At 43.1% G+C, this 19,240-nt stretch overlaps 1 protein-coding gene across 9 annotated transcripts in view; it reads left to right on the forward strand.

Moving 5' to 3' along the window:
- FAM168A (family with sequence similarity 168 member A) overlaps positions 1–17,332 on the forward strand; it is a 200,808-nt gene extending 183,476 nt beyond the window's left edge. For all 9 annotated transcript variants that reach the window (XM_031961459.1, XM_031961458.1, XM_031961454.1 and 6 more), the window contains 4 exons: positions 7,463–7,605; positions 8,691–8,865; positions 10,671–10,802; positions 12,842–17,332. In XM_031961459.1, coding sequence (XP_031817319.1) covers positions 7,463–7,605; positions 8,691–8,865; positions 10,671–10,783 — 431 coding nt within the window. In that variant the 3' untranslated portion in view covers positions 10,784–10,802; positions 12,842–17,332. The remainder of the gene's footprint in view (positions 1–7,462; positions 7,606–8,690; positions 8,866–10,670; positions 10,803–12,841) is intronic.
- The last annotated feature ends 1,908 nt before the right edge of the window (positions 17,333–19,240 follow it).

Below are 19,240 nucleotides of genomic sequence, written 5' to 3' on the forward strand. Positions count from 1 at the left end.
TACACACTCCACTGTTTTATTCTTTTCCTCCCTGGCTTCCAAGGATGTGGTAGCCTTCCTTTTAGAGTAACTCCTCCTTCAACTGCATTCTTTAATTCATTTTCCCCAATCTTATGAAACATAGAACAGAAATCATTCCTATAATCCAACCCCATCCTTATCTCTTTATGTAAAATAATAATCAAATAGTTGTCTGGTGTCAATTATGGGCACTTAAGAGAGTAGTGTTTGGACCAAGGCACTCTTAAAGTATAAGATATATTCCTAACTTCAAGAAACATATACAGTTGAGGAAGAGGAAGATAAAATTTGCAAGAATAGGTATCCAGAAACAGTAAATAAGGGCTAAATGCTCACCATCTTGCTTTAGAAATGTAAAGATTGAGATCCTGAATAGCTTCATAAAGGAAGTAATAGTCAAGTTAGAGGTTGAGAAGTAAGATTTGGATCAGAGGAGAAGTGTGCATCTTGAGTGGCAGGAATGGTACCAGCAAAAGTTGGAGGAGGACAAAATACAATTGTCTAGAGTAGTTTGTTTGTAGAGAGGAGATAAAGCTGTTAATCATGGGAGGCAGAGGAATATCAGTGGAAGATTTTAATTGGGAAATTTGATTAAAGATGATATACTTTGGGAAGATTAATTTTGTATGCTTAGAAAGATGGATTTGGAATTTCTAGAGACTAGCATTTTTCTTTTCTCTATCTTTGCTAATTCTTTTAATTCTAATAGTATGTCCGTATTTGAAACAAAGCACGAACATCATTTAACCCTGATGTCCTTTGTTGCTGAAAGAGTTTATAGTCATCACCTTCATTTTCTTATCATCCACTACTGGATGTAGTGGATCTACTATATAGATCTAACTATATAGAAGTGTATACTTCTTGTCACAAGAGAAGACCTAAACACTTAGTCTCTCAAAAATGTTAGAACTTCCAAACCATAGAGTAACAGAATCTTAGAATCACCAAGTACTAAAATTTTAACATCACAGAATCATGGGATCTTAGGGTCAGAGATGCCTAACATCATAATGTAAAAGATGGGAGAGCTGAATGAGATCCTTTTCCTTCTGGTGGATCCCATGCTCTTTGCTTGTCCCTTCAACAGAGGTCATTGCACATATATCACTAGAAGTTTACTAATACAAAAAATTCTTAAAATGCAAAATATTGGTAGATGAATACTAACAAATATTTAAAACATGAAATAGTAACACATAACAAAGAATTCACAGGAGTCCAAAAGCAGTTAAAAAAAAAGACTTCTCTTGAAAACTTAGTACAAAAAAGATGTAACATGTTGCGGGGCTACTGAGTAAATTGCATTTTTGCCTCAGTCTTTACTATCCAAGCATTCATCGAAGGTCCATCTCTCTGGCAATGATCATCTCTTTCAAGTTGGACATAGCTGCAGGAAGCACCTTCTCTTGGGCAGCTCAGATTCTCAGTGAATTCTGACTTTAGAAAGTGATGGATTATCATCTCAAAATTGTTATCTGAGGAGAAAACACAGAAGAGGTAGTTAGGGACTTGATACAATCTTAGGCCAAGCAAACATTTGCTTTCATGTCATATGTATGTAGCCATAATAGTTGCTGCTAGGGAGAAGGAAAAGAAGAAGGAAAAGTATTTATTTGGAGTAGTTGGAGGCCCAAGCTCCTCTTTGTCAGTTTTTTTGTTTTTGTTTTTGTTTTTGTTTTTTAGCACAGCTTCCCTTTTTTCTTTCCCTTTTTTCCCTTTCACAATCCTGAAAAGGGGAGCCTCTGGTCTTGCATGCTTTTTAGCACAAGACTAAAAATATACATGATCAGAATGGTTGCTTCCATTGCTGGTACAGGAAGCTGGTTTTATTCAGCATCTGTTGTGCACAGAACATTTTTAGGAGCTAGGGTAGACATACATGTAAGTGTAAGAGTGATCCTGACTTACTTAGTTGGGATACATGAATCAGTCAAAAAAGAGTTATAAAGAACCCTGGAAGTACCTCTTATAGGAACTCAGTCACATTTTATGGGGCATATATAAAAACCAGTGAGATAATATTACTTGATGACCCCCTCAATAGATTCCCCACCCTTATATACAATTTAGGTAATATTTGGTCCCTATTCACAAGGAATTTAAGATCTGGTAGACATATAAATCATAACACAAATAACCATTTTATGTAGTATTATTACATATAATTTGATAAGGGAATTTTTTAGTAGGGACTTATGATTTCTTCTATATAAGAAGGTAAGGAAATGATCCTCCAAAGAAGAGCAAAAACTATCTTGCAATTTATAGTCTTAGAGAATTGACTGTGAGTAATTAAATGACTTTCTCAAGGTTACATGTATCAATTTATGTCAAAGACAACATTGAACCCGGCTTCTCCTGACTTCCAGATGCCAAGCAGCCTCCTAAGGAGGTATAAAGTTTCTCTCCTCAAGGATCTTGGTGAAGAACAATAGCTAAAAAAAAATCTGGCAAGGAAGATGACATGAGGGCATGGTAGAGAAGTTTAGCGACTCAGCAGCTGGTCTTGGAGAAGAATGAAGGGGTGAATGTGGCTGGTTGGTGGGAGGGGGCATCCTTCTTAAAATGGGTTTACAGGCATCTGGCTTATAAAAGGAAAGGACAAGGGCAGGGGCATCTTTGGGGTTGAGAAATGAGGAACACAGAGTATGGTAGAGAAAGAAATGTGAAGACTCAAGAGCAGAACTTGTGTAGGGAAGGGGTAGTGGGACTAAGAGTGGAAGAGTAGAACAGCACCAGATGTGCAAGTCCTTCATCCCCTGGCAAAGAAGTTTAAATTTTGCTTTGCAAGACACTAAGGAGTCACTGGATATTGGGGTGCAACGCACTGACATGACTAGATCTATATGTAAGAAAAAATATTCTGGCAGCAAAAAGTGGATTAAATGGGAAGGAGTGTAGAAATAGATTGACCTGGAAGGGGACTATTAAGCCAAGTGGCCATAGTGAAAGCCTGGACTAGGGTGGAATCAAAAGCAAGGGCTGTGTTATTGGAATTGCTGGGAATTCATAAGCGGTTTGAGGAAATGAAAGGTTAAAAAACTAAGAGAAAGTAAATGTTGGTGCCAGTAACAAAAGAGTCAGGTCAGAGAAAGGAAAAGGTAGATTGCAGTTTGGGAGGTCCACTTTTGGAAGTTATCTTGGAGGAGTGTGAGTAGGCACTTCCAGAGCCATTCCTTCTCACTTAGGGCTATTTTACAATGAGGTAGCCTAGGGCTTAAAATCATATTAAGATTGTGCCTCCTAAAGGGTTTCTGTTTTTCATACCAGACAGCTTGAGAGAGAGATTATAAAGAGGGCAGCAAAGGTGGGCAGGAGGGTCATAAAATTTAGAATTGAAGAAATCTTAATAATAGAAGACATTTAGAAAAGGCTTTATATACATATATCTCATTTGAGCTTCAGAGCAACCTCCTATGGAATAAATATTCCTGATATTATTAGCCATATATTACACATGAAGAAACTGAGACTCAGAAAGATTATTTGATTTACATGTATGATCACATAGTTTGCAAGTAGTGTTGGAGACAGAACTTAAACTTTGGTCTTCCCAGCTCCAAGTTTGTCATTCTATCCACAATGCTCTTTAAGGGAGGGAAAGAGAAACAATCAGAAGAAATTAAGAGAAAGGCCAAGTACAAAGAAGAAATGGGAGAAGAAAAGGTGGGAGTGGAGGAGAGAGATAAAATAATAGAGGATAGGACAGAGAGAAAATCCAATTCCGCAAACATTTTGAAGTGTTTCCTATATGAAAGGTACTTTGCTGGGCATTGAGGATACAGGGCAAAAAAAAAAGTTCTAGTTCCCCAAAAGTTTACATTCTACTTGTGGGAGGTGAGAAGGGTGGGCCACAACATATACACAAATAAATAAAAATCATTTATAGAATTGAGTGATTGGGAAGGGCTTCCTATTACAATATGGAATTTTAGTTGAAGTTAATGTTTTTAGGTAACAGGAATGGTACCAATAAATAAAAAAAGACTTAAGGAAAAATTGAAAGATGAAAAAAGTAAAAGAAGAAAGGGCCAAGATCCTAGAGAAGATGGGAGAATATTTTAACATTCTTGTATAAGAGCAGAATTGAAGGTAGACTAGTCCAAAGAAAAGGTGCACTTTTTGACATAAAAAGTCAGAGCAAAGTCAGAGATTGGGGATCTTAAAGAGGAATTTTCAGATATAGAATGAGAGAAAAAGTAACAGATTTCCTTATTTTCTGGATAAAGTTGGAGATAAGACCCTTTAATGAAAGGAAGGGAACGGGGGATGATGTAGCATTTTTTAAAAAATAATTATAACTTTTTATTGACAGTACATATGCATGGGCAAATTTTTTTTTTTAACACCGTTATCCCTTGCACTTGTATTCAGATTTTTCCCTTCCTTCCCTCCATCTCTTCCCCTAGATGGCAGGCAGTCTTATACATGTTAAATATGTTATAGTATATCCTATGTACAATATATGTGTGCAGAACTGAACAGTTCTCTTGTTGCACAGGAAGAATTGGATTCAGAAGGTAAAAATAACCTGGGAAGAAAAACAAAAATGCAAAGTTTACACTCATTTCCCAGTGTTCCTTCACTGGATGTTGCTGATTTTGTCCATCATTGATCAATTGGAACAGAATTAGATCTTCTCTTTGTTGAAGATAAGCACTTCCATGAGAATACAGATGATGGAGCATTTTTGAGGAGAGCAGAGATAAATTTGAAATACTGTGAAGCCTGTGGTAGAGATAATTCCAGGAAAAATAGAACTATTGCCATGCAGCAGTGATTACTGGGCTAAAATTAGCTATCAAATGCATAGTGAATTTGAGACAACTGTATGCCTTTTCCAAGAGTGTTCAATGACGTAATGGAGAAAGTAGGTGGTTGGGGTAATCCAGGATTAGGTTTGAAAAAGTTTGACAGAAAATAGGACAAGGGATGTTATGGGAGAAAGACCTCCCCACTGAATTCATGTGATAGGTAACTACTGTGCTAAATAAATTTACTACAGTAAAGAAGGTTAAAACCTTTACTGAGAGGTAAAAACGCAGTTTTTTTTTTTTTTTTTTTTTTTTATGCACAGTTCAGGATTCGGAAGAATAAGCTGAACCTCAATGGGATTCAGACCAAGATACTTATAGAGAAAAAGCGCATCAGAGAGACAGAGAAATCTTTTTTTTAAAACATGTAACATTCTTCATGGCTCTTTAGGTCATAAAGGTCACACGGGCTTAGTCAAACTAATTCATTATTTCATACTTTAAGAGTGAACAAAGGGTCTCAAAGCAAATGAATAAACAGGCACAAATTTAAGTTCAGAGCTTGTAAAATCTTACAAAGCTCAGGCACTGTGAAGAATTCACAATAGGCTAATTGAGGAGAAAAGAATTACACGTGACAGAGTTTCACCAGATAAATTCATCCACAAATAATGTTAGCTACTAGCTCCATCACTTTTGGAGGGTTTAAAAATTCCTGTTCTTTTTATTCTAACCTTAAATGCCTTCTCCCTCTTCTTGTGAACTTCTTTTCTCAGAAGTATCAGAAGTCTTTGCTTAACACTATCATTCCACCTGTCAGACTTTAGACAGGTGAGAGCAACGTCAACAAGAAACAGGCTTCAGCTGGCCAGATGTTCTAGGAAGAATGGCATAATAAAAGTGAACAAGAGAAAATCCAAAAACTGTCATAACATGGGCAGGGGGTTAAGCGTGAGGAGGAGCCTGGCCAGAGAGACAAAAGGAGAGAACAGGAGGAGAAGAAGAAAAAACGAAGGAAGTCCGGAGAAAATCAAGGAAGGTGAAAGGGAGAAAGCGGGGAGAGGGAGAGGAGGTGGGGATGAGAAGGGAGAAGAAAGCAGAACCGGAAGGAGATTAGAGAGGGCGGAGCAGGAGAAGGGACAGGGGCAGAGAGACTAAGAGAAGGTGAGCGCGCATCGCCTTCCCACACCTCTCTCATAGAACCCTTGGGGGCCAGAAGGGACTTGTATGCCCATTGAGACGGGCTTTCTCCTTTTACAAGGAGGAAACAGAAACGGCCCAGAAAGCGGCCGTGTCCCACCAATCAGCAGCGCCGGCCCCCCCCCCCCCCCCCCCCCCGACCTTGGGCTCGTGCTGTCTCAGCTCGGAGCTTCGAGGCCCCCTCGCCGTTAGGAGAGGCTCCGCGCCAGGGGGCGCTGTTCACGAAAGAAAAGGCCGGGAGAGACTGGGAGCTCGGAGGGAGCCCGAGACCAGACCCGGGACGGCGCGTTCTCGGGCTCCCCCGGGGAGCCGCCCGCGAAGCCGGCGCTTGGGCGCGCGCTGTCTGACGCCCGGGCCGCACGGCCGCGCGCTCCCTTGTCGCTGAGCCGGGGGGGGAGCAGAGCAGCCACTTGCAGTCCTTCCGGGGCCTCCGCCGCCTTCCCGGGGGGGGGGGGGGGGGGGGGGGGGGGCGGGGGGGGGGGGGGGGGGGGGGGTGGGGCCTGCGGCCACGGTGGAACATCTTTGGGGGGGGGCTTCGCTCTCAGGTTCCTCCAGATGTTTTATCGGTGCTTGATTCCTGCCGCAGTTCTCTCTGACGCTCCTTACGGAGGGCAATGCCTTAGTTTTAAAATGGGAGCAGCCCAACAGGGTTAAGCAGTGCGTTCTAGAAGTTCTGCATTACGTGCAGCGCGCCACGGCCATGGTCTCCTCTCTCTACAAAGAAATGGAGAGGGTGCCTTTATGTGTCTCCGCTTTGGGGTCATGCTTGGCTGTCATGATCCTGTAAGCTTGAAAGAGAGTCTCTTGTGCTTTTGTTTGCATTGTGGTACTTTTTTGTATCGTTTGCCTGGTTCTTCTTACTTGATCTCGGTCCATATGTTTCCCTTTGCTTCTCTGCAAAACACGGGTTTGTTCTGTCCCTACTCTCTGAAGGCCAGACCTGTTACCCACCACCAACCATCCCCAGGCCCTTCCCGAAGAATCCTGAGTCTCTCGCTGCTACACCGAGCTCTGTCTTATTAGTTGGGGTATTGTCCCTATTTTATCTATGAGAAAATTGAAGCTCAGAGAAGGGTTATGACTTTTTAGTGATCATAGAACTGGAAAGCACCTCAGCGATCATCTAACCCTGATCCTCCCCGCCCCAATTCTACAGGTGAAGAAATTGAGTCCCAGATGTCACATGAGTGTCAGGGTCAGGATTTGAATCCAGGTCCTCTGCTTCTAGAGTTAGTGCTCTCTCCATTATACTTCATAAGGTGAGAGTGAATTTGTGGCACAACTGGGACTCAAAAACAGGTCCCTTACCTTCTATTCCAGGAATTTTTCCTTTATATCATCTTCCTTATCTGTTTCTAGCATGGCTTCAACTGCTTCAACTGCTGTTTCCATGCATGTCCTTGGTTCAGCTGCTATTAAGAGGTAGAATGCCATTTGTCCACTAGTGTGAAATCTTTTTTTTTTTTTTTTTTGTTCCCATACAGGATACACAGCAGGAACACCCTACAAGGTCCCACCCACCCAGAGTAACAATGCACCACCTCCCTACTCTCCATCACCTAATCCTTACCAGACGGCTATGTACCCTATTCGAAGTGCCTATCCTCAGCAGAACCTGTATGCCCAGGTATGGGAGATTCAGGTGCTAATTTCTCTTTCAGATAGACAACTCGATAGTGGTGGTATGTGACTGGTCTATGAAGGCCCATTTCTTCCGTTAGATTAAGAATCACTTTCCCTACTCCACACTCTTAAATATAAGTTCTTTTTTAAAAAAAAATTTAATTTTTTTAGGGAGAGTTAAACATAGATCCCTGTGTGGGGGTGTGTGTGTGTGTGAGAGAGAGAGACAGAGAGAGACAGAGAGAGACAGAAAGGAAGATAGAGTCAGAGAGAGACACACACACAGAGACAGAGACACGGGGGGAGAGGGGGGGCGGGGAGAAGAGAGACAGATAAGGGGAGGGAGATAATTAGGATCTTAAAATAGGAAGGAGGGATATCATAGGATACCAGAAAGATCTTAGAAAAGAATATCAAGTTGGAGGAGAGACCTTGAAACATTGAGTGTAACTCGGAGACAGAATCTTAAAATTGGAAAAACTCTCAGATTATAGAAGGTTAATTGAAAAGGATCTTAGAACTTGGAATTTAAGAGGTGGAAAAGACCTTGCAAATAGAATATATTTGAATACAGAAATTCAGAAGTAAAAGAGACTCTCTAACAGAATATGTCAGAATTTAAGACTTAGAATGTGAAGAGAATCTAAAGAGCCCTTAGTTCAACTCCTTCACTTATGGAGGAGATAGAAACCAGAGAAGGACAGTAAGCTTCCCGGTGTCACAAAGTGAGGAGTCCCAGAGCCAAGACTGGATTCCATTGCCTGAACAATAATAGCAGCTAGAATTTATATTGTACTTTAGGTTTGCAGGGTGCTCTACAAAAATGATCTTATTTTATCCTCACAATCCTGAGAGATGCTTTTAGCACACCTATTTTACAGATGAGGAAACTGAGGCAAACAGAATCACATAGCTAGTGTCTGAGGTTGCATTTGAAGTCTAGTTTTCCTCACTCTAGGTCTAGTGCTTTTATCTACCATCCACCTGTCATGTTTTACAGCTGTGGTCTTCACTAAGTCTAGCCAGGCTTTCTCTCCTCAAGATTGACACATAAAGAAACTTGTCATATGTGGATTTGTATTTCCCCAGGGAGCTTATTATACACAGCCTGTGTATGCCGCCCAGCCCCACGTTATCCACCACACCACCGTTGTCCAACCCAACAGCATTCCATCAGCCATCTACCCAGCACCTGTGGCTGCTCCCAGGACCAATGGGGTAGCAATGGGCATGGTTGCTGGAACCACCATGGCCATGTCAGCAGGTGAGTGTTGTTTTTGTTGTTCCAAGCTAGGGAGAGAGAGGGATGTGCAAGGTTCCTTCTGATGATAAAAATAGTTATTCTTCAGCCCAAGTGGATGCAGTTTTACCATTAGAGTTTTTCCATTGGATTAAGTTTTGGCCTTGCCCATTTGGTCATTTTAAATGCACATTCCCCCAGAGAGAGGTTACATCCTAAGTCAAAAGATTTAGAATTGGAAGGGACCTTAGAGGTCACCTAGGGTAAGTTCCTCATTTTAGAGTTAATTAAACCAGGATCCATTGTGAAGGGAAAGTACTTGACCTAGATCTCAAAAATAGCAATTGGCAGAACCAAGATTTGAAGGGAGAGACTATTACCCTTTAATCTTTATATCCCCATATATGTTGAGTTGAATTGTCTGAGCTCCCTTACTAGCCATCCACTGGGTGATGAAACTGTTCTCTTTGGTTTCTTAATTACAAATTTATGACCTTTTCTCAGTCCTTTGCCTTCTTGACTTTTCCTTAGCTTTCAACACTATTGACCAAACTTTCTTCACCTAATTTCCTCCCTTGACTTGCGTGGTGCTACTTGCTCCTTTTTCTCCTCTTATCTGTTTGCCTCTTCCATCTCAGTTCCTTATGGACTCCTTAATTGGTTCTTTTATTTCCTAAATATTAATGACTTCCAAGATCTGGTCCTTATTCTCTTCCTCTTTCTCTAAACTCTTTCTCTCTGTTATCTGATCCATTTCCATGAATTCACTTACCTCTTCAGAGATGACTCCCATGTTCTATATACAATACTGATCTAATTCCTGGACTCCCAGCAGTGTCTCCAATTGCCTGCTAGGGTTTTCCATCTGATTGTACTATTGATATCTCAAAACCAACATAGCCAGAATGGAATATAACCATATAATGTTGAATTTTGTTTTTCCCATTAATAAAAAAAAAATAGAATTTTTACTTGCCCCACAAACTTGGCTGTTTCTCTTGAGCCATTATGCTCCTCCTGGTCTCCCAGTCTTAGCATCATCCTTGACACTTCTTCCTTTCACTGGCCCTCTCCCCCCATCTCTAGTAACCAAATCTTGCTGAGTCTACCCTCACAACACTTTTAGCACCTGCCACTTTCTCTCTAGTCATACAAATGTCAGCCCAGTTCAAGCCTTTATTGGCTCTCATCTGCCATATTATAATAGGCTCTTCAATGGTCTCCCTGCCTCCAGTCTCTCTTCTTTATAATCAAACCTAAGCTGCCAAAAATTATCTGTTTACTTCAGATTGTCCTAACTCTTCATTCACTGTATATGCCAGTCAAACTGGGCTACAACCTCTTCTCAAAACTTTGCCTTCCCTCTCCCACCTCGTGCCATTCTCAGAGGTTCTCTTCTATATTTGGAATGCCCTCCCTCATTTCCTCATCTTTCTAGCATCCTTTCCTTTAATGTTCTGCTCAGGGGCCATCTGCTCCATAATACTCTTCCTCCTTCTACCCCTTCCCCAAAATTCTCTCCCTCCTCAGATTATTTTGTTATACTGAACATCTTGTTCAGTTTTGTGCGACCCAGCCCTCTGAAGGCAGGGATACTTCATTGATACCTTAGTATCTCAGCATCATGCACAGGGTCTTGTAGTAGATATTTGTGGGCAAAGCACTTTCTTTCCTGGGTTCTATGCAATACTAGTATTATTATCTTCATTTGACAGATGTATTAACTGAGATTTAGAAAGGTGCAGTGATTTGCACATACTTACCCAGCTAAGAAAAGTCAAAGCCGGGACTCTACAATGAATTATGTTTTCCTTTCTTTGTTTTATTAGGTACCCTGTTAACTACACCACAACATACTGCAATTGGAGCTCACCCCGTCTCCGTGCCAACGTACCGGGCTCAAGGGACCCCCACGTACAGCTATGTACCTCCACACTGGTAAACTTCAGCAGCCAATTCACGTGAGTGGAAATACCCTCAGTAGGGCCAGGTGACATTTGGGGGGATCCTTTATCTGCATCCTGGGTGCTCATTGCTTGACTCTTGCCAATTCTCTCCTCTTAGGGGATGAAGAGGTAGAAGAATGAGTGAACATAGAGATTTTGTCCTAAATTTTAGGTAATTTCCTCCAGAGCCCTCTAAGACTATCATAGAATCTCAATGTTAGTTAGAACATTAAAGCTACTGAGGGTTGAGGTCAATTCAACAAATAGTTATTAAGTGCCTACCATATGCTAGAGTTCCTAAAAAATAGAATGGCAGGTTTTGAAAAGAATTTAAGGCTAATCTAGTTCAAGCCCTTTATCTTACAAGGAGGAAATAGAGGTTTGGTGAAGGGACTAAAAGGCCACCCATCATTTTAATGGCAGAATTGGGATTGGAATCCAGATTTTCTGACTCTTAGCCTTTCCTAGGGATGAATGGGAATTAAGAGATAAGGGGAAATCGGCTTCCTCTATGTTTTGTAGCTGAAGCCTCACAAATCCTTGGAACCTCATTGCCTATCTAATCTAGCCTTGCCTGAATAGACATTCTCTAGACAGTGCCCTGTCTGGTAAATAGTAGTCTAGCTTCCACTTGGATACCTTCAGGTAATCTAGAGGGAGCCGATTCCATTATAAAACTGCTTTTACCCATTCAGTAATTCTTTTTGTTGGACTGATATCTGCTTCCCTTTGATTTCTGCTAAACTTGTATGGCCCACAATGCTGATTGATTTTCTCAGATTTACCCTTAAAGGTCCATTGGAGAAACCTCCACGACTGGGAAGTCTGGTATTTCCCTGAAAGTTTTACATTGGGTAAAAAGGGCAGGGCAAGCCGGGGAGGAAGTACAACAGGGTCATATAGTACCAATGTTGTACTAAACACATAAGCTTTTTAGTAGTAATTAAAAGTGTGATCACAGCTCAAATTTCTAGAGTGCTTTACAGTCAAATGTTTTGTCCACAGCTGTTGAGATGGAGAATGAATGAGTGAAAAAGCATGTATTGAGGGCTTACTCTGTGTCAACTACTGTATCAAGCTCTAGGGATGCAGAAGGGCAGTCATTGCTCCAGAGTTTACTAGGGAAAGGCAGAGCATCCAGGGTAATAATGGTCTGGGAGGCGTGTTATGGTCTAGGGAGTGACAGGGCTACTGAGAGGAGTGGGGGGAATGGATTAACACTACCTTTTGAAGAGCATTAGCAATAGTGATTCAGTTCTGGTCCTGGCAAGAGAAGGAGAGGGACTGAGGAAAAGGGCAAATGGCTAGTGGAGGAACAGGTGCAAGAAGTAGGTGCCCATGGAAAATGGAGCTGGCTGAGATCCACAGGATGCAGAGGGCCCAGTGATGGATGTAACATCTCCTGGCAGCACAGGCCATGGACAGAAGCGCTAGAGCTGAAAGGCCCCGGACCCCAGGGCCTAGTCTGTGATCCAGAGAGCTGTGGCAGATAGGTGGAAGGATGGGACCTCATTGCAGAGAGGAAGAAATGAAGGTCCAGAAAAAGGGAGGGCAAGGTCACACAGGTCAGGAAAAAACCTCAGGCCCATAGCACCTGCCTCTCACTTCATTGAGTCTTCTCATTTAGAGAATTGGAAATTGGACTGCCCACAGTCATCAAATGGGACTTGGAATCAGCAGGATTTTAGCTTAGATATCCAAAGGTCTTCTGAAGTTTGGGGGTGTTTGGGAGTCAGAGGGCCTGGTTTCAAATCCTGCCTCCATTACTGGCTATTTACATAAGTTTGGAGAAGCTGATTCTCCTCAGTTTCCTAGTCTGTAACATGGCAGGGTTTGGATTTAGTAGGAAGGACTGAAGTAGAGAATCCGAACTCCTTTCTACACTGACATGCTGACATTCTCTGAGTCCTGCCCAGCCCCCACTTGCCAGTTCTCTGATTCCGGGCGGTGATACTTTGCAGCCCCGCTGTGCCCGGTAACCCTGGGGGCCGAGCCCCCAGTCTGGCTGACCCTATTCCCTGATATTCCCCTTTGCTTCTCTCTTGTCTCCACAGATTGGGAGTCAGACACGGTATGCAACAACTCAAGTCTTACACCCGGTGCTGGCATGATTCCAGACCAGCGCCATGCCCGTCTGCAAGAACAACCACCACTGAAAAGTGCCAGGGTCACTTTATGCATCCTTTAGTGTTTGGGGTTTTTCTTTTTTTTTTGGGGAAAAAGCTGCATTTTCTGACCTTCTCCCTCTTCCCTCAGCCCCTTTCTGCCAGCCCATTTCCTGCCCCCCCCCAAATGACGACCCTCACTCTGAGCCTGGCCAGTGGTTACAGTGTCTTTAGTCTTCTCATTTCTAGGCCTCAGCGTTGAGTTCGGGCGGCGCGCCCCCACTGGTGTTTTGTTTTGAGTTGTTCTGCCGGTGACTGGGCTCGTTCGTTTGTTTGTTGTAGCGAGAACGTGCGGCGCGGCGCGGGGTCTCCGCTCTGCTGTGACTTCCTTCTCTGTTTCTCTCGAGAAGGGGGGGGGAGTGATATCAGTCGTTGACTCTTCCATGCCACGATACAAATGGAACTCGCGTCTTCCAGAGAGCTGTCGTGACCGATCATAATCCATCCTCCAAAGCCGGCCCATCGATAGGAATCCCAAACCTGTGGGAATGTTAGCAATGGGACCTGTTAGTTTTAGAACATAGGAAGGCTTTGGATCTGTTCCTCATGAAAGGTCAGACTGCTTTTTTAATGGGGGTAGGGGGGTGGGGGGGGTGGGGGGAGGGGAAGGGAATGGTCTCAGAGGCCAAGGGATGGAAAAAAAGGAAGGGCTACACCTGGAAACTAGCACAGGGTTCGCAGCTTTGTTGTAAGGCAGCTCAGTGCTAGACCTTCTAAGGTATTTTGCGGCCAGAACTTGAGGGACTGTCAGACCTTCGGGTGCTGGGTCTTCTGATCACCAGCCTCGAGGGTACAAGACCTCCCCAGTACTGGACCATCTGGATGGTGGATCTTCTGATCGCACTGTGTCATAACCAGACAGTTCCTCTGAGGGCAATTGATGCTTGCAGCAGTCCCAGGTGGGACGGATGGATAGAAAAGAAACACAGGGATCTCGAGTCATGCATCAGGATGTCTCCTGGGTGGTAGATGAAATCGACAGGCCCAAGCACCCAAAGGGAGCCCGGGAAATCTGTCCCCCTGAGATGGCCCCTGGGCAAGGAGGAGCAAGAGCTGGTGGGGCATGGGGTCAGTTCTCCAGGTAGGGAGGAGACCGGACCACCACCTCTTGTTGGAAGCAGCGTGGGGCCGGAGCCCGCAAGTCCTCGCTGCCCAGCACCACTCCCAGATGCTGCTAACACTATTTTGTTCATTGAAGAAGTTACTGAGTAACATTTGAGGTGCTTCCAGGGAAAGGACTGTGGGGACAGTAGGGAAAAGGGTGAAATCGGGATCATGGAGCAATAGCAATAAACATTTCATAAACTCATGGAGCTGGAAGGGGCCATTTTGTCCATCCCCTTCCTTTTATAGATGAGGAAACCAAGACCCAGAGAGGGGAGTTGCTCTTGCCCCAGGTCACACGGCAAGTGAGGCCGCCTGGAGAAGGAGCAGCTGGGCTGAGGGCAGGGGAGCAGGTGGGCACAAAGCAATAAAGGCACGCAACCAGAGGGAGGAGGACCCAGCAGAGGAGGAAGCTTCTTCTGGAAGTGGCACTGAAGGAGCATGGCAGCTTACATCCTTGAAGGCCAAGGGAAGGAATGGAGCAGAGCTCCCTGGGGGCCGGAGAATTGCGGCACCTTGGCACCCTGTGGGTACTGGGGGACCAAACACCCCTTCGGGCTGGTCGGGTTGTATTCAAAGCAGGGGAGACACACTGAGATGACTGAGGTCCAGACCCATCCCAGGACCTGGAAAACCCCTCAGGTTGGGACTGCTCCACTGTTGGCCAAAGCTTGGGAAAAGGTCAGTCCATCCACTGCCCTTCCTGGGTTATGTGGGGTGGCAGGGGAGGTAATCTTGGTGTTGCGCTGGGCCTTTGGATGGAATTGAATTGGAAGGAGCTCTTACTGCTTAAAATGGGGTTTCAGTAAATCTTTGGTGGCAGTTCTGCAGACTTTATGTCTGTTGCAACTACTGTTTGAGGGGATTTTGGTGGTCAGTGTTGTGGAAAGAAAATAACCAAGTGAAGAGATGGACGAGAGATCTTATTTTTAGGAGTGCACATCTTATTCCATACTTTAAACAATAGCTTTCCTTAGAAAATTAAACCAACTCAGATTTGTTTTCAGACCCCTCAAGGAAGGCAATAAAACCAGAACAGACTCAAAGCTGGAAGGGCACTGGGGTCACCTTCTCCTTAGAGCCTCCTCATAAGGGAGGCCATCCCAAAACCTGATAGAGAAAAGCCAGTCTTGATTTTTAGTCATTGTTTGGTCGGTCCTTCGGTAGCACAGTGATTTCTGTGGCATATAGGTTATAACCCTTCTAGGCTTTTCCGTCTAATGGGGTTCTCATCTATCCTTCTCTAATGTCCACAGAGGACCCACCTAACACACTGGAAGCTTTCTTTGGTCCTTTTCATACTTCTGGTGTCTTCACACAATGCTCATTCGGCCTGTCCATTTGTGTTCCCTCACTCTTGCTACATGGGGAGGGGTGTGTGTGAAAGGTCATGTACCAAAAGTGGTTTTAAAAATACAGATTAAAAAAAGAAATTTCATAAGTGAAACAGACACACACACACCTGGTGGTATTTGGACTATGCCTCAATTTGTTTTTAAAGAAAATAATTTTCACAGTGTTAACCTAAGTAGTTTTACCAAGATGCCTACTCAATTTTTGGTTTTATAAGTCTGATTTATGATCTTTAACCTCTCCTTAAATAATTCTTGCATGGATCTAAGATCTCATCAATGCTGATAACCCCTTCTATGCCTTCTTATCTGTCCCCTACAATTCTTGACTGTGTCTGTAAATTTTCCATAGTGGTTCCACCCAACACAATGAGAGGCTTCCTCCAGTTCTTCTATTTTGTAGATATCTATAAAAGTACCACAAAATCAAGAACAAAAATGATGCCTCCCATGTTTAGCATCATACACAATTTTCAAAGGTTTTCTCATCCATTATTTCATTTGACCCTCCTATGACTCTTAAAGCAGGAAAAGAGTGATAATACCCATTTCACTGAAGAGGCCAAAAGCAGAGAAAGGACTTGTCCAAAGTCACACAGCTAATTTATGTCAGAGCCAGGACTGGTGCTGCAGTCTCTAGAGTTCCACAGTGCCTCAGTTTCCCCAAAGTCCACGGGGGCAAAGAGTGGGGAAGTGAGATGATGAAGAGATTTCATAAATTTCACATACAGCATTGATAGGAGAAAGAAAGCTAGTTGTTGCCCTTATAGCTCTAAAAATTGTGTTGATTTAGAGGCCCCCAAGTTGTGTCTAGCAGGGTGATTATCATGGAGAATGCTTAAGATGAGATACCTAGATTTGTTTATCTGTCAGGATCTAATTCTCATCACCAATACCAAAAAAATCTAATAAATACTATTTTATCCCCTAACCAGAAATAACCTTGCCATGGGACCCTGAAACCCTGGGCCTGATTAAGGACAGAGAAATCACTTAGGGAGTTCAAGGATGATACAGCCACAGGAAAGATAGTCCAAGGTTGGCCAAGGAGGACTGATTTTGATTGGCCCAGTTGTTGGCACCTTTGCATTAAGATCTTGGCTACTGAGAGAGAGTGGGAGGAAGAGAAGGGGGGGAAGGAAGAGAGAGACAGAGAGAGAGAGTATGCAAGAGAGGAGAGGAAAAAGAATGGAGAGGGGAGTGGGAGAGGAAGGGGAGAGAGCATGAGAAAGGAGTGCAAGCTTGTCTGGGTGAGCACTTTGATGTCTATGTTGGGGAATTGGGGAAGTTGGGTTGGGAGATCTCTCCCATTGGTGAGAGAGAGACTAGCACTGATAAAGATAATGTCTGAGGGCCTCTGTTTGGCCATCTTCATCTTAAGTTTGGAGGTAACAATATGATAGGTCATGTTTCTGTAGGGTATTAATGCTTACTTAGTACTTTATATATGTTATATCATTTGATCCTTACAATAGATAGTGCAAGTAATATGATCCCCATTTTATAGATGTGGAAACAGACCAAAAGAGGGGAATCAATTTACCCAACATCACACTGCTAGTAAGTGATAGAACTACCATTGGAAACCCAGATCTCTTACCTCCCAGGTCAGGAATCAAAATGCTTCATATGTATTACCACCACCACTCTCCCTGAAAAACATATCATCTTAAGAAACTTATACACCCTGTCAGGCAAATGTATAGGATGAAGAATTTGACTAGAATTCAAGATTTACAAGTTGAAGAAGGTCTTAAAACCGATCTTCTGGTCCAGGGTTCCCAATCTTATTTGTGTTATGGATCCCTTGAGCAGCTTGCTCAGGATCATGTTTTTAAAGGCATAAAATAAAATACATGGTATTGTCCAATCATATTGGAATACAGTTATCAAAATATTTTTTCTTTAAAAAAAAAAAAAAAAGCTAATGGACTCCAGGTTAAGAATCTAAGAAATAATCTAATCTCTCAAGAAGCAAGCCTTTTGATTAGAGGACAGAGAAAGGACATCAGGGACATGTCAAGCTAGCTGCAGAGGATTTTAAATAGAGTTGTTGCATGTCATTTGGAAGGGACCTTCAGGCCTAGAGGGTGAAAGAAGGCAGTTAAGAAAAATAGAGAATGTCTAAGGCAGAAAGACATTTAAAGAAATTTAAGAACAGAGAATGTTTAATGGGAGAGAGACAGACTTCAGGGATGTCAATTTTGAGGCTCAGAGAGGGAAGTCAACCTGTCCACATTCACCCAGTATCTGTATCACTCTGTATCTGAGCTGGAACTAAAAGCCAGGTCTTCCATTATTGGTACAGAACTCCTTTCCCTGACCCACATTAGGTCTGTGCTTTAGTACAAGCCGGAGCAGTAGTGAGCAGGAAGGTTTAACAGAAGCTGGTTGTACCTCCAAGTATCTAAATTCAAAACTCTTAAGAACCCAGTGCCTACAAGGCCCTATGCTAGATGCTGTAATCCTGGAATAAGACAGTCCCTACCCTCATGAAATTTGCAGTTTGATAGGGGAAAAAACTAATACACAAGTAACTCAGACACCAGGAAGTAGGAGATAAGGTAGAGGGTGACCTCTTGTAGGGATCTCACAGTTTGACATACAGTTCATTTTTTCTACTGTGATCTTCTCTCTCCCCCTCCCCAGAAAGGAAATGGTTGCCTTGTGGTTTGGCCCCACAGTGGAAGCCAGGTGATTAAATACGTGTATTTAGAGTATAGAAGGCATAGCTGGAAGGGACCTTTGAAAGGACAATGGCATAGCTGAGAGGGGCCTTCAAGATCCCTGCATCCTCACCTACTTTTATAGGGGACACTTTTTAGTGTGGCAAAAGAAAAAAAGATCAGCCAAACGGGCCATGGAAGCCCATTCTTCCAACAGAGATTAGAAGACCTCTTGATGGAGATAGTGTGGACGAGATTCCTTTCCAGGGACAGATTGGAAATTGATTCCGGCTTGGGAATTCCAACTTCAGAATTCCTTCTTGCTCTATTGAAACTCTTCAGATAGCAAAGAATCATCATGGGTGGCCATGATCCTGCTCTGGGGATCCAACAGAGAACACAAAAACACCAAGTGAGTTAAAGGGTCTGGCACAGACATGCTGCAGGGAGCAGAGAGGAAATGGCAGCAGGTAGCAGAAAGAGACTGGAGTTTGAGTTTAGCAAGAGCACTGGATTTGACATGAGATTTGGTTTTGAATCCCAGCTCTGTGACTTGGGCCAAGTAACTGTGCATGCCTCAGTTTCTTCCTCTGTGAAACAAGAAGGTTGGACTAAATGATTTTTCCAGTCCTGGGCTAATTTCCCCACCTGTATAGCCTGGTGCTCCTGCTGTAGTGGAGAAATGCTAGATTTGGAGTCAGAAGACCTGACTTTGCATCCTACTGTGTGATTATGGGCAAGTCAGGTCCTCTCTCTGGACCTTTGTTTTTCCATGTCTGTAATACAGGGATAATACTACTTTGTACTACCTGCCTCACAGAGTTGTTGTGAGGAAAGCACTTTGTAAACCTCAATGCATTCTAGAGATGGCAACTCTTATCAAGAGACTGATCTCCCCGTACCTGATCTGCTCCTTGACATGTAATAAGTAGGTCATACATAACAAACATGACATTTACTGAACGCTTACCATAAGCAGGGGTCCAGGGTAGGTAATGGAGGAGCTAGAAGTTAGCTAAGACATGAATGGTCTTTCCTTTTAAGGACCTATAGTCCTTCAGGTAATGCTTAAAGGGAGGTGATGATGAAAGCCTAGAATAAAATTGATTGCATTCATTTGATGATCATGAGAGGATATGTTAGGTAATTTTGCTCTCCAGCCCAGA

Source organism: Sarcophilus harrisii, chromosome 3 (genome assembly GCF_902635505.1).
Source record: "Sarcophilus harrisii chromosome 3, mSarHar1.11, whole genome shotgun sequence".
Classification (NCBI taxonomy): Eukaryota; Metazoa; Chordata; class Mammalia; order Dasyuromorphia; family Dasyuridae; genus Sarcophilus; species Sarcophilus harrisii.